Raw genomic sequence first — 15,846 nt, forward strand, 5'->3', positions numbered from 1 at the left:
AATGAAAAGTGGCTGCAAATTGTCTTTTAATCAGTTGCGCATTCACCATTAGGGATTACGCCCAATTTATTGAGTTATGTATGTTTGTTGCAGTGGTACCGTGTGGACAAGTCGAAGCTGAGCCCAGAGTTGCAGGAGAAGTTTGTGCAGCTGGACCCTGATGAGGAGACCAAAGAGTTCCTGTCCGCCTCCATCGAGAAGTCCACTTGGGTGTGGACGCAGATCTGGTACCTGCTGGCCAAAGCCGTGCTTAAGCATTTCTGGTCCATCACCGATATCAATGGGTAAGTAGAACATTTACTTGTGTCAATAGGTACTGTTTTTAAAAAGGGTCAACTTCAATCTTTAAGTTAGGTGATAGGACTCCGTGAAAAACTGGATAACGCTAATGATAAGACTGATTTTACTTAAGATTGATGTCTGGCAGAGGAAGACCTAGAAGGACGTACATTAAAAATTTGAAATATCCTTACATAAGATTTAGTATGATCTAGTCTGCATCAGCACACGTGTATAAAACGATTAATGAATGGTGGTGGTGGCAAAAGAAATACGTCAGAATCCAAGCTAGTGGAGTTCACATGGTCTCTGCTTACGCCGATGGGAAATTATGAGTGTGGCGTGAGATACCTAGAGGAGAACACTATAAAAAGAATGATTCAAGTCAAAATTTACCACCAAGTCATAATTTATAAGTCGCGTCTGATTGTTTGACTTATTATCACGCAGTCTAATACAGACTTCTAGACTACGGCCGCCTCAAATGTGGCGTCAAACTTTTTAATTTAAAACTAATGAATCATGTCTTTCACAAACGATGAATTGCCATTTGAATCACGACAATGAAGCATTATTAAGTGCGTCCAGATTCGTCCAATTAGGCCAATTACAATCTCCCGGTAGCTGTAAGTACGTATGAGTGTATTATTTCCTCATCCATTGTGTCGTATCTGCACAAATTAACTAATTCGAATCGTCACTCGTTGGGATGTTATCGATGAAAACTCCAAAACTATCATCGATGATACAATGTTGTCATTGAGAAGAGTTGGAGAGCAACAGAAGTGCGTTTCTTACCTTAGTAACCATTGTATTCGTACAGCTAGAAATTAGTTTGGTTACCAGTAGGAACTAGAGTAACTGAGTATACTTATTGTACCATTACAGAAAGCTCGGTGCAGTGTAGGTACTCATATCATCTAGCGATGGATATACCTCTGACAAGCTGAATTGGGAATATTGTCGTAATCTTAATGTTATGTTACTATGCCATTCCGCCAACCTAAATTGACAGCATATCGATATCGACATGTATTGCGGACGCCCTGGCTGCGTCCGGAGCGGTCTGTGAACGCGCTCTGAAAGCGATCACGGCGGGTGTCTATAGCCGAGCACTAATAAATAATTTAAATAAATTGACGGACGAGATTTACTCATTGGCTGTTTCCGTTCCTCAATTACGCGTTATTTATCACTTGCTACTCGTCGGCCCAAAGAGCCCCGCGCCTTTGATTCGATACTGCGCACGACGTAGGTGCAACTAATGTGAGCTTTGTACTAGGCGAGTACTTTTCTACCTACATTAATGTTTAAGAACAATTTTTATAAAGCAAACACATTGAAAAGAAAATATCTAACAAAACTTGGGTTATTGTTTACTTATTATACTGTTTAGTAAAATTTTATGATTGCTCGAAAAAGAATATTAAAGAAACCTCTGGAATATAGACCGTTACGCTCAAGAATCGGTTGATAAGTTAGGGATAATAAGCAGCATTATTATCTCCCTAGCATTATCCCATTTTCACAGGGTCCGCTTACCTAACCTGAAGATTAGACAGATCCGGCTTTTTACAGAAGCGACTGCCTGTTTTACCTTCCAACCCGCGAAGGGAAACCAGCCCAATACAGGTCACATACCTCCGGAAATGCATTTCTCGGGAATGTGGGTTTCCTCACGATGTTTTCTTTCACCGCTGAGCACGTGATAATCATTTATGATCCAAACATGAATTCGAAAACAAATTCGACAATCATTGGTTTAGGCCTATGCTGGATTCGAACCTGCGGCCTCAAATTGAGATGCAAGCGTTCTACCAACTGGACTACCACAGAATAAGCAGCATATAGCACAGATAATGTGGAACGTCAACACAACATTTAATATAAACATACACATTCATGCAACCGCCTCATTCGTTTCAGAACTAGTAGGTACTAGCGCTTCTCAGTATATTAAAATCAATAAACTGTTTGGAAGTCATATATATGGGTGTTTTTCCACGAATGTTCGGTGGCGTGATAGCACCCCCTACTAAATATCCGGGATATTAATCATAGAGCTCATACTTTGGATAAATGACTCAATAAACGCTCGCTGCCAACGCTATTGACTTTTCCGGTTCAAATGCTTACTTAACTGAATCTATCTTCAATGGATTTCAATTTGTTGATTTTGATTTATATCTACTAACTTCCTTATTACTGGAAATAAATTATTGATTGTTTTGGTGCATTTTGTCATAATCAATGTAGCTTAGATATTTTAACGGCCTCTGTAGTCCACTGGTTAAACGTTGATACGAAATACTATATGTATTGTATTCTGGACGATCCGCAAGTCCCTGGATCGAATCCCGATGGGGACATAATTATCACAAAAATGACTTTGTGATGCCTAGTTAGGTTCGGATATTGCAGGCTGATCACCCGATTGTCCGAAAGTAAGACGATTCGAGATTCGGAGAGCACGTTAAGCAGTAAGTAGGTATATAGTCGTTACATGAGCCATGTCAGGGGCCTTTGGCGGCTCAACAATTACCCTGACACCAGGTCAGTCGCTGATTTCAAAAAGTTCAGTTCATATAAGTTAAAGTTTTTTTTCTCGACATACAACTACCAAAGGTTGTTACTGCAAATTGTTTTCGAAGAGGTTTGTAGCTTTGCCCGCATCAACAAGAATTGAACGCAAGAACCTAATATTACGATTGAATCTGCTCTGTGTGCGCTTCACAACAGCATGTTTTAATCGATTTTGAATACAGATTGGAGGCTGGAAGTCAATAAGTATGCCACAATTTGGGGCTCATTGACACGAGAGACAGTCAAAATCAATTGGCAAGTCGATATGTAACCGGGTGTCGTTAATTTAGACGGTGTCAACGAAATGCCGTATGTTATCGTATTGATAATATTGACCACTGAACAAAATGTGACGAGACGTAATTTATGGCGTCTTGCTACTTGAAATTGCATGAAGGATTTATTACAATTTCTTGCTATTTGCGAGCCGAAAAGTTTGCTCCTACTTTGTCTAAGAATTGACCGAGGAACAAAATTCCAATAAGAGATCATAAAACAAAAAAGTATAAGCTCACGGCTAGATTCCCAATTGGGTTAGTCAGAGGTACATCCATAGCAAGATGAAGTAAGTAAGTACCAACGCTTCACCGAGTTTTCTGTTAGACCAACGAGATACTCGTAGTGATTAGACCTCTGTCGCGCAAGAATTTGTGAGAATTGCACTTACGATGAATAGATAACTGATTGTTGTAAAAGATCTTATTACACGGTACTTCTACAAGTACAACGCGACTTGGGGCAAAAGTACGCATTTTCATAATGGATTTAACCTTGCATCATCTTTATAACAACAGACTTCGCCGAAACAGGACTTCGTTTATGACAAAATTCTTCGAATTTAATTCGAGTTCTGACGCGTTAAGGAACTGCCTGGTTATAATAATAACATGCAAATATTATCGTAAAGTAGCAACACCATTAAACATTAACATGATTGTTATTGGACACGTTAATTATCAGATGTTTTAAATTGTATGCAAAAATGAATATTTTGGCGTCGTTAAACATTATTCCCTTTTTTTGATTGCTTCCTAATTGCGCGGGCTTGTATTAAATATAATGAGGTTTCACAAATGGTGTCATACGATTCGCATGTTTAATTTAAGTGTGTGTTTTATAATACTGAATCCATACAGGTTTGTGTTTAACAAACATTGTTTTTTTTTTTTTAGTATGAATGAAATGCTGCTCGACTGTTTTATAAAACTAAGTTTCGAATGAATTATAGAGCTGTTCTACGTGTTTGCATATTTTTTTATAAATCCATTAAGCAGTTGTTAGCAAGGATCTGCGATTATAATGCGCTCGGTGTTTAGGGTAGGTGCGGCGAATGTTATTTATTTATTGTGCGCAGTAACCGCCGCCGTGTGGTCCGTATTCCGCGGCGGTCGCCACTTCTCAAGAGCCGCGATGGCTCGATAGTGTACCATTAGCGCGAAGACTCGCGCCGGCATCCAATTGTGCGCTTAGATATCGCATACAAATGTCGATCGGCTCGCCCAGCCACCGAGCCTCATCTGCATTCAATCCCATTGTTACCGTTATTATTGCTTGTATGCGTAATCGCTAATTTATGAATCTCACTGGCCGCGCCAGTCTACCAGATACCATCGTAGTCGTTACAAATTTAAAATTTAGCCCCGCACTGCTGTAACGAGAGCCACCGTTATGCTAATTTAATGACTATATTTCTTGTTACTCCCGCGAGTTATGGACCTAATCTCTCCACGAGCCATTACCGACACCTACGACGCGTAAACGTATCCTCCAAATAATTTGGGAGCGCGATTGTAATTATTCGCAACAAAAAGGCGACAGAATGGTAATAGGGCCGCGAGCCGCGCCATCCGCGCCGCCGTAAAAAGCGCAAAGAATACACCTCGATATGATCGCACAAAGGCCGCTCCTGAATCCTACCTCAATGCTAATTTCCACTATCGCGCTCCCCTCATTCATTTTCAATCGGAGCCAGCCTCCGCTTACTTCTATTTTTTTTAAATCACATTAAAGAATCGAATATGGTGGACGTTTTTTTGCGCGGCTGGTGCGTGCGACGCGATTTATTTATTTGCGGGGTTTTTTAAAGCGACATTCCGGCTCGCTGTATACTTGTGTCTACCCGCAATTGGCATTTCGGACTAAGCTCGAGCTATACAAAGTCGTCGGTTTTAACGGTTGTTTTTAACGCTCGGCTCAACGAACGGAGGATACAAATAAATTATTAATCGTTTGTCCTGTCTTTTATAAATTAAAATACGTCCTTTTTTTGGTGGAGCGCGCCCTCGCTGAGGATTTTTTGGTCGCGTCGCGTTTCTTTCTGTCCTCGAATTTATTAAAAAGCTTAAGCCAGAGGTGAGCAATTAAATCTGTGACAGAAATTAATACGAGAACAAGCCGGCAGTGCCCGACCGGTCCGCACGCGGTTATTAATTCACGGCTTGTATGCTTTATTAATCCTCGCATTTATAACTCTACCGACTAAAATATTTAAATTAAATTGTTTCTTATTACTGCGTACCTTACTGTTACTTAAACAAAACTTTTTGAAGGTTCTGTTTCTTTTTTATTCAATCCTGTTACGCAAACATATCCATTTACATAGTGCTACATGAACACGATGCGTTTATTGTGTTATATACAATATGATAAGCCTGTGAAAATGTTGTTACGCCTTAACACGTGAAAAGCAAGTAAATAACAACATACATAAATTAACGTAACCCCACGTTTTGCGCCAATCCATAAAAATTACCTAATTACGTGTGTGCAGAGAGAAAAATCGCGAGTTACTTTCGTAACCGCCCGGAAAATTACCGGCATAAATCATGGAGCGCGCGGGTGCGGCGCGGGCCGGGGGGGTTGATTTTCCATTCGCTATCTTTTACGCCGGTATTATTTTGATTTATTTCCGCACGTAATGAAAGCGTACGTCTCGCGTTGACGTTACAGACAGCCAGGCCGTATTCATTCCGAGAAATTGCTTCTACCGTGCCATTTTACATCGTTATTAGCTAAGTGGCTGCAGTATAAATCATAAATTTAGTTGTAAAATAGGATGTGCCACCGCAAATAGGTGTTGTATGTAGTGTGAAGAAGGTTGCAGCGGACGTTGCGGTGCGTGGACAGTGGCACGGCGCGTGATGGGGCGGCCATACAGGCTCGTTAACATGGAAAGTGCCACATTCCGCGACACCGCACATTAGGCTGCGGCCGCGCAATTATCCGCGCCCCCCTCCCGCCCCGCGCCGTCCGCGCCCCGCACTCACCATCAACACCTACAAGCCATATCACAATTTGTGAAATGCTCGCCTCTTATCGGCAGATGTTGTCCAAGTGATTAAGCCTTGTTAACTTAAACACTGCATTATCCTGGTCGTAAAGGAACACGCCAAAGCCTACCCTGATATATAGAACGAGACAATTTTAATTCATTACTTTTTATGCATATTTTCTTTTTCCATACTATCCAACTGTTTACACGTCGTTCTCTATCCAATAAAGTGCGAGTTTATTTTTTGTTTTTTACTCCCCGGTTTTAGACTCTTGATATGAATTATGATTTTATTTTGTTTATGACCCACTTTCATTTCTATTGATTATTTAATTACAAAGTTAGAGAGAGATCTTCTAATACGACAGCAAGCTATTATTTATGTATTTACCAGAGCTAAACCCACCGGGTTCCAATCACGCAATATTATAATTCAGCCTTTGTCACATTGCATCCACACAGTTACGTAGCTATTCGTTCATTTACGTCATAACGATGACGTCACAATTGCCTCGCTATTATTCTACCATGCACGAGTAGCCATGGTCTGCGCTTGACGTCTCAAATGAACCGTTCCATATCAGCCACTCGGTGATAATGTCAGTTTATATTAACGGCTTCCGTGGTCCAGTGGTTGAGCGTTGAGATCCCGGGTACGAATCCCAGTGGAGACATATCATATAAAAATCACATTGTAAACGATAGTTTGGTTAGGGCAATGCAGGCTGATCTCCCGATTTACCGCAAATGTAAGATGATACGAAGTACTTATGTTGTTACACGAGCTATATCAGAGGTAGCAACCCTGACACCAGGGTTGATGAAGTTGATCACAGGACTCAGAAGCCACACGAGAGAAAAAGATTGACAATCAACATAGCAACAGTGGAACCATGGGGCTTTTATATAGAATCAGAAATACCTTTAAAGTAGAGTTATAATAAGTCATTTATTTAGGACTTCAGATTTAATAATTACACTTTTTTCGTGCGTTAGGTAGTTATTACTTACACATTTTTTTGATATCCTAATCTAATCCTACTACAAGATTCCACTGCTGGGCAAAGGCCTCCCCTTCCTCTTTCCATTTTTGGCGGTCCTATGCAAACTCGGACCAGTCCGTGATTAATAAAAAAGCCACTACTTAGTGTCTTTTGCCTACGACGACATCCAAAACTCAAAATACTCACCTACTCCTAATATTCATCATAGCTGTGTAGGTAAGCGGTATTCACACGAGATCGTTCCGGAGACAATACGTCTATTGTAGCTGGGCAGGTTCTGGAATGTTCGGTATAACGCGTAATGTCGCCCATTATCGCACTAAGCAGGCGACATGATCGACCACCGCGTTTGATAGCGTACGGTCACGAGCATTAATATGTATACCCTTTGGTACCATGTCACATAACTTTTTTGACAAATTGGACTGCAAGTCTCTCTAAATGTCAAATATGTTAGTGCGACAGAGTCCTAAAATGGGTACATTATATTGCTCATGACTGTAGAGTAGGACATGCCTTTATTAGTCGCTAGAGAGGGGGTGAAGCTTTATGTATAGGTAAGCTTGCATTAATACAGCACCATCGTGCTTTACGTAAGCATAAATTATGTGTAAATTCCTTTGTTTTTAAAGCAATAAAGAATATACAAACCATCTATATCATATTATATTGTTTTATTCTATGAGCTTCTATGCTGGACTGTAAGCGAATAAAAACATAACACGTTCCGCTGCTTGTCTTCCCGGGTATGTCGTAAAATCCGACAGAAGGATCCTTTCATGATGGACAATTGCTTACTTGACTGGGTCCGAGACAAATTATAAAATGCTAATCTACAAATAGACGCCAGTCTAAGATGATCACAAATCAATCTCATTTTATTTTTCGACTTCGAATTTTATTCGCGAATTAAGTGACAATGAGTACGACGGTTGACCGCTTTTATTGATGACGTCACAATACAGTATTTCCATACAATCTTCAAAGTCTTTTTGACATGACAAGTTCATTTTGACATTTCGTAAAAAGTATCCCATTTAACTAGGTTGTCAAGTAGCTAATAATTGTTATAGGCGACGGGCTGATCCCTTGTTACCATTAGGTTCATCGTATCCATTAGACTTCGTATCAACAGTGGCTGCGAGTTGTCTGTTTGGTTTTTGGACATGATCTAGCGTTTTACCCGGATTCCCCTTTACCTCTCAATTTCCCCATATACCCTGTAAGGAATTGTCAATGGCGTTAGAGGAAATGTATTGCCGCTATTGTAATAGTCGTCGATACCATTTAAATGGTCAAGCAGTAAAAAGCCCGCTAGAGTGTTCTCCCGATATCACACATTCATAAATCTCAACGGTAGACCAAAACAAATCGTATAAAATCGAGTCCAAATTCCAGACGAAAAGAAACCCAAAACCTTTAACGGCAGTTCGAACATTTCTTAATTAGCCAGTTTTTATTGAACAGCAAATTCGGTTAACCTTAACAAAGGGTTCTTTCAAATAAAAATAAAGCTGTGATTCGTGACGAATCACGGTGTTTTGCCTTATCCCTCGTAACCCTTTTTGTTACCGCGCGGACTAATCTAGAGATGGTCCCTTGGAGTTTTTAATTAAAGATAATGTAACATAGCTGCACGTAGTATAGCCACGAACACCATGTCAGGGTTGGCGGAGCGGCGGGGCATTCAGATCAATTAAGTTCCACTTAAATTGAAACACTTTAATGAGAATACCGAAGTCGTGCAATCCGACAGTGATTGATAAATGATAGAGCAATTACGAGTAGTACATTTACGTACGTTAGTAATTATCAGGATGTTGAGCGGTTCAGACCATATCAACTTTCATTCCACATATTTGTTTTAATCGGCCCGCTCTTAAATCAGTGACGTTCACCTAAGGCTACTAGTAAGTAATATTATTAACCCAAGGACACACGAACCTACAGTTATTATGCCACATACGTTTGACCAAATCTTCCTTGTTCTTTTTTTTTGTATATATAAATCATTCCACTCTATTATGCACCATGCTCTACAATACATAGAAATATAAAATACTTTATTGTGCTATAATAAATTAACAGTGCGTAATTACAGTTACTTATTAATTATTTATTTAAAGACTAATTTATTGTACTTACATTTTATGCCAAAACGTACATATAATAATGTAATATCTGTTAATTAACGGATACAAATATCGCAACAAAACAATTTGGTATGCAAAACTAACTTTAAACGCCTACTTTGGAATTAAAAGTCATATTTTAAATCCTCTCTTAGTTATTTATTAAAGCGGATAATGTCAGTGGCAGCCCTACATTAGTGAGCGGCCGACAGTAATTAGTTGGAAGATCATTCAGACAGAGTGCATGCGGCAACAATGACGCAGTAGCGGCTCCACCAATATTCAATTAAACCACAAAGACGACCATCCAACCGAACATACCTCAGCCCATACAACCGGTAGCTCATACTCATTATCTCCCACTAATAAACCAAGTTTGTCTGTCTCTACGACTAATACGCAGTTACAACAAACTAAGTGCACATATAAGAGAAATGGCTACAAATAAAACAATAAACTACTTGCTCTTATTAGCCTTATCATAAAAATCGCTCGAGTGAATCTTTAACATCAGCCTTCTTACGAGCAAAGCGCGCCCATACTTTCTGATCCAATTCTCCCTAATTGTCTCTCTCATCAAAAAAGTTACATTAAGACGGTCTTAATAGTCGCTTTGATTACCATCTATGTTGAGTGGTGGACGATTATTTCGGAGGCGGCTCTTGATGCGAGAGAAATAAAATGCGTCCGCGCACGCGTCGCCACCGGGTTACGCTGTCGTTAAGAAATTACCGGGCGCGCCATCGACGCCGCCGATTTTATCGATGGAATTTATTGTCGACACTCGATGCGCGCGTGCTCTTCCTATCCATTCGCTTTCGACGTGGAGGCGTTTAGAAGAAGCCGAAGCAACCGATGCGATTGCATATCGAATACTTATTGATACTGTTCCACTTTTACGTTGTTAATAATATTTTTGCAGAGCACGTTGATGTCTAATAAATGCGCGTCTATGTACTACGAACCGTAGCAGCCTATCTACGTTTTTTCGTAGTAAAAAAAAGATCTTTTATCAATAACAGTTTTTTTGTTTATCTATGAAAACAATTTGTCCGATTCCATTTATCGAGAGCATTGGTCACGTCGGTCGGCGCGGGCGGGGGCCGGGCGGGTGTCGCGGGCGCAGCACGGTAGTAACGAGTGTATAATTATTCCGTGCGGCGCGGGCGCCGGTAGCCGAAAGGCCGACTCATCGTAATTTGATGGCGTCGGCCGCCCCGCCCGCTGCCCGCCGCCGCCCGCCGCTACACACAAAAAACTAATTAACAGAGATGGAGCTGGACCACAAGTCGGATACTTACTAAGTTGCATTCGCGAGAACAAAATAAAACAAGACGGTGTTTATTATAAATTAATCACTGCGGATGAATTTTAACGTCCGGTCGTTGACTTTGGAACGTCGAGGCGAGGTCGGGGCTGCTACTAACAGCCAAACCGCATGCTAAAACTATGAAAGCAGATTGCAAACACTAGAGATATACGAACGAATAGCTAAAACCTGTCACTAGCCTCATCTTGTGGGAAGCCAGTGTTAGACCGCTGGCCGAAGCCTATAATAGATTGTACGTCACACGTTCTCGGGTTACTAGACAATATGACAAGCTCACTTTACTTGACCGCAGATCATGTCACTTTACTAGACGAGACGTTAGTGGATCACCTAGTTGTTGCAATTTGAATAATAAACTAAAATAGCTTATTTAATACTTCTCATTTTAATATACTTGTAAAATTTCTTAGGTATTAGAAGTTATCACTGTCATGAGACACAATCAGCGTCGTATCGCAACTGCAAACGGTTCATTACTTCTATATAAACGCTGTACATTCGCCAATCACTGTAAAGACATTGAAGTAGGTACTCCTAAGTAGACATGTGTTATACATACGTATCTGGTGTGCGGACGGCGTAACTGGCGTGATAGATTGTCGCCATGATGGATCGCACGCCCAATGACGTCCGGCCGACACCACCGCAAACACCGCTCTGCTACTTAGGTATTATTGCCAGCCTTAACGAGATTGAGGTTTGAAGATGGAACTAACCAGCTATGATACTGGTCACAGACCATCCATTTGTTAAAAGATTTGGTTTTGCAAACCGTTCTCAACCTTATAGCTCTAGGCATATCCATTCAACTCAAATTGACGGCTAAATTAATAAACTTTTAAATAACACTGTTGAAAAATAGTTGCAGTAATCTTCGCAACTTTTGCGACTCAATACTCGTTTGCACGTCTCAAGCGACTCAAAGTTTAAAGAGTCATCAACGCATACGAATGATCCGTGGAGAATTATTTTTCGGCAGGCAGGACACGGTTGCCGGGTTCGCGAAATTCGATAACCGGCCGCGACGCGTCAACAAGCCGAAGTTAATCCTTTTAATACTTACTTAAACGCTGGCAGACCACGCTCCGTGTGTGCGAATTGCCATTGTTTACGTGACTTTATTACCTGCGCAATGACGTCAATCGGTCACCACTGCCGGTCAAATACGCACCTGGGCTCGCATACAGCTGACCATACAAACCTTCAGACGGGGTCACCCATAAAAAAAACCAGATTTAGAAATAGAATTGGACCCACATCTGATTAGCTAGAATAAAATTCGCAAATTGGCGGCGCCGAAATCGGACGCTTCATTAACACACAGGGCACGGCGACCCAAAGAAATGTCACGTCAAAATCGCTTTCCGAGAAGCGTAGCGCTACCGGAGCCGAAAGGGAATTAATAAATACAAAAGGGTTATAAAAACTGTGACAGAATTAAGAGCGGGCGCGTTAAAAATGGAGGTGCGCGCGCGACGGCGACGCGAACAAGTGAAACATAATGCGCGAAACAAAGCAGCCGGAGCGAATGCCTTAAATCATTTTTAATTATGTTATGGCGCGACTGCGCGTTGTGGATTGGGTTACACCGCGCGCTGCCGGGCGCATGCGCCGCACTAATCACGCCGCGCTGCGCACTCACTGTCCCCCGGCGTGTGACCTGATATGACACTCTGCTGCACATCCTTATACCACTTCACATTACTGAGCTCCTGTTGGAAGTAGTCTCATTCCATTTTTGCTCAGCGTGTGTTAGACCTTTAAATATATAAAGCATAAAGGAAATTAGTTATAAGCAGCGGCAAAGAAATCATACCTGGTATACATTGCACTTTCATTCCGCTGCACGCATGGCTCACTCCGCTCCTTTTATTTCACTTGAAAAAACCCGGCCAAGTGTGTATGAGACACAAACTTAAGGGAATCCTTCCTAAACTATAATTTTGTTATACAACCTAATAATTCCATCATTTCCATAGTTTTCTGCGAAGTTTATGATTTTTATAAAGTTAATATACATATGAGAATCGTTATCAACCTGTGCAACGGTAATATCGATTACGGAATTCTAAAAACGATTAGTTACGCATTACCTGTTCAGTATGCTACTCCAAAAGACTCTATATTATATGTATTGCATCACTCTAATACTATATTATTAGCCACATAGAGAAAGGATTAAAAAGGAAAAGTTTTTTTTTTTTTTTTTTTTCATTTTACCAACTGTTATCTTATTACACTTGCATATTCTACTCCATATTAATCATTCGGTAGTTAGTATACAGGAAATAGGGAACACATTCGCCACCTTTTATTTCCACAAACTTCCAAGTATTGAGGGACTTTCAAACAAAAAAATAAAAGCCTTGAGGTATCAGTATCAACGTTGGTTGTAAAAAAACTATTATATAAGAGGCATACGTAAGCGAGGTGGTTGATTGTGCGGTGCTTATTTCACGGTAGCTTAGTGGAATACTAGCATGCGCCCGCGCCGCTCCCGTGCGCGGGTACCTCCAAACGGGTTTTACTTCAATAATCTATCAGCTCGCTTGTTTATTTATCGATTAGGGTCAGATTTATTGATTAGGTCGGTATAACTATAGGTATATCGGTAAAATATTGTTTTAAAACAAAAATTGTACTGAATAAAATGGAACGATTCGAATCCTGGGTCGGGCTCTAAATGATTAAATCCGACTTTATGAGTTTGAATTCCAGCTTGAGACGCAGATCATAAATATCACGTGGTTTTCAGGATTTGTGCCCGATTAATAGCAATAGGCTCGCTCCCTATTACTTAGGTCTTAGATATAGTTAGAGTGGGTGTATATTTTATTTATTCTAGGAGAACATCTATGTCAGTCAGTCAGTCAGTCAGTCAATGTGTTTGTATCTATATATAATATAATACCTCTGCTTACCCAGAGAGACAGGTGTGATGCAATGTGAAAAGGAAAACTTACTCCAATAACGGTTATTTGTTATAGGTAATACAGGAATATTATTCCCATTTCCATTTCGTAGTAAGCGGAATTCCGTTCTCTGTGCCTACCCCATCGGAATAGGCGTGATTTTATGTAAATATATATTATTCCCATTTGTATGTATTAACATATAATACTAACCTAGAAGTAAACGTTAAGCCAAGTCTTGCAACTAAGTTGGCAACGACATCTTTAACACCGCGCAGTAAAGCAGCATGGTGAAGTATCATGCTCAATTCTTGATTAAGAAGAGACACATTTCCAGCAAGGCGTTAACATAATTACTTATTGGCTATTTCCGCCATGTTCCTAAGACACAAATATGTGTAAATTGTACAAATTATAAGCGACTCTATAACTTTAGTTACTTCACTCACTTATTTTAGCTCCTAACGAAAAAAGCCACAGTTGTTTTATTAAAGTGTAAATTAAGTGTGATTACCATCCTAACTTCAACTTTAATATCTTTGCTGTAAGACACACTTCATAAATTGGATCATTCGTCAAACCGCAAAAAGAGGGTTTATATTTTATAGTCACGCTCACTTACCAGTTTTTCATCTATTGGAAGTGAAATATGTTTTAATTGGTATAATGTGTAAAGTGCGTATCGAATTCTAGAAGGAGCGTGAGTGAATCTGATTGGCTCGCGGTTGCTGCAACTGTACTGCTCACGCGCAGTTCAACTATCCGTGAAATTCTCCACAATGGCCGCTGACGACACCTCCGTTCATCAAAATCTAGCTTCAAAGCTGATTTTCTGCTTTGCTGTCTTAGAAGTTTATATACTAATGTAGCTAGCTTTAAGTATCTATGGCAACCAAGTGCTAATGAATAGTAATTTTCCTCATAAACCAGATAGAGCTACGATTTTTTTTAATAAAGACTCAAATTGCTTAGGCGCTTCCAAGATCGATTACCTACTGTTCAAGGGACGACAGAAATGGATAATGACGCAACAAACTTACCGTCACTGATAGGCATCACGCATCCGAATGCCAGAGAAGCTACGGCGCTAATTTGCCACATCGGACGACAGTTCGCAGTGTCCAAGCAACGGCGATTGGAATGCATGACCGATCGATGGAAGAAAAAGCGCTCTCTCGCCGGTGAATGAAGCGATTAGCGCTGAATGGTGCGCTGGCACGCGGAACCAACCGCCAGCCACGACGCGCGCGACCACGCCGCGCATTGTCTCAGCTCGCTTGACCCGTGCCCCAAGCAAAAACTCTACTACACCAAAAACTAATAAAAACCTCCCAAAACCATCGACGCTTTTTAATTGAACAAAAAGTTATAACAGTTTTTATCGATCCCGGTCTCTTTATAGAGTTCTCGCCGCGGATCGTTGACTGATGCAAATGAGGACGGTTTTCCACTAACTGAAGCTAGACTTGGTTCGTTTTTAAATACTTATATATTTGAATTTTCGATTTTAAAATCGTAATACAAAGAAGGCTCGTTTGGGTAGTGGGTATAACAAGGCGTTTGTTAGCGGCTGCACGTGAGCGGGCTAATTTAAGCGCAGTGCGCGCTCGCCGCATCTCATTTACCTTATTAAGGCGGCGCTGCGGCCAGGCGCGTCACTCAACGTCGCGGCGGACGCATAAACACCTCCTTAGCCCCCGTCTATCGCCTCTCTAATCGGAACTCCGCACGATCTTTCCGCATAGGTGAACAGTACACACCTCTGCCCTTTACGCTGACTAATGAATGAGCTCGTAATTCAACAATCTTTCCACTTTATTATCTAAGATCTACTGCCTAATGGTACGTAATGAGATTTCTTTGAATTATAGAAAATGCTGTGCTGGCATTACGGTGTTTTCGCTCTTTTCCTTGAACGTCTGACGAATTTTAAAACGTTGATAGCTTGCTGTACCTATCAGCGTTTTCAATAGTTGGAACATTACAGCTATGGTTACACACAGTCATCAATATAACAATAGAACATTACAAATAAAACAATAGATCGAAAGCTTAATTCGGGCAATCTTTTATTTTCTAAGATTAGCAATCTTTTAATTTTTAGTCTATTAATTCTACATGATTTTGTGATCGATAAACGAAATTAAGAAATAAGTTACGAATGCTAATTTTACACTCCAACCGCTGCGATCCTTCAATCCATATCTCATAAATCAATAAAAACTTTTTGAGGAAAAAGAAGAAAAAGCAGGTGACTCGTAATTGCTCAATTTTGAATTCCGAACGAACATTGGAAATTCTAATGGTCTATATTCAAATTTGGATTGCGGGTGGA

At 40.5% G+C, this 15,846-nt stretch overlaps 1 protein-coding gene across 3 annotated transcripts in view; it reads left to right on the top strand.

Annotated features, from left to right (window-relative positions):
• Window positions 1-15,846, top strand: part of LOC126372874 (protein-L-histidine N-pros-methyltransferase) — a 55,409-nt gene that overhangs the window by 19,273 nt on the left and 20,290 nt on the right. For all 3 annotated transcript variants that reach the window (XM_050018798.1, XM_050018795.1, XM_050018796.1), the window contains one exon: window positions 94-284. In XM_050018798.1, the coding sequence (XP_049874755.1) occupies window positions 94-284 (191 nt within the window). The remainder of the gene's footprint in view (window positions 1-93; window positions 285-15,846) is intronic.

The sequence above is a fragment of the Pectinophora gossypiella genome, chromosome 14 (genome assembly GCF_024362695.1).
Source record: "Pectinophora gossypiella chromosome 14, ilPecGoss1.1, whole genome shotgun sequence".
In the NCBI taxonomy this organism is placed as follows: Eukaryota; Metazoa; Arthropoda; class Insecta; order Lepidoptera; family Gelechiidae; genus Pectinophora; species Pectinophora gossypiella.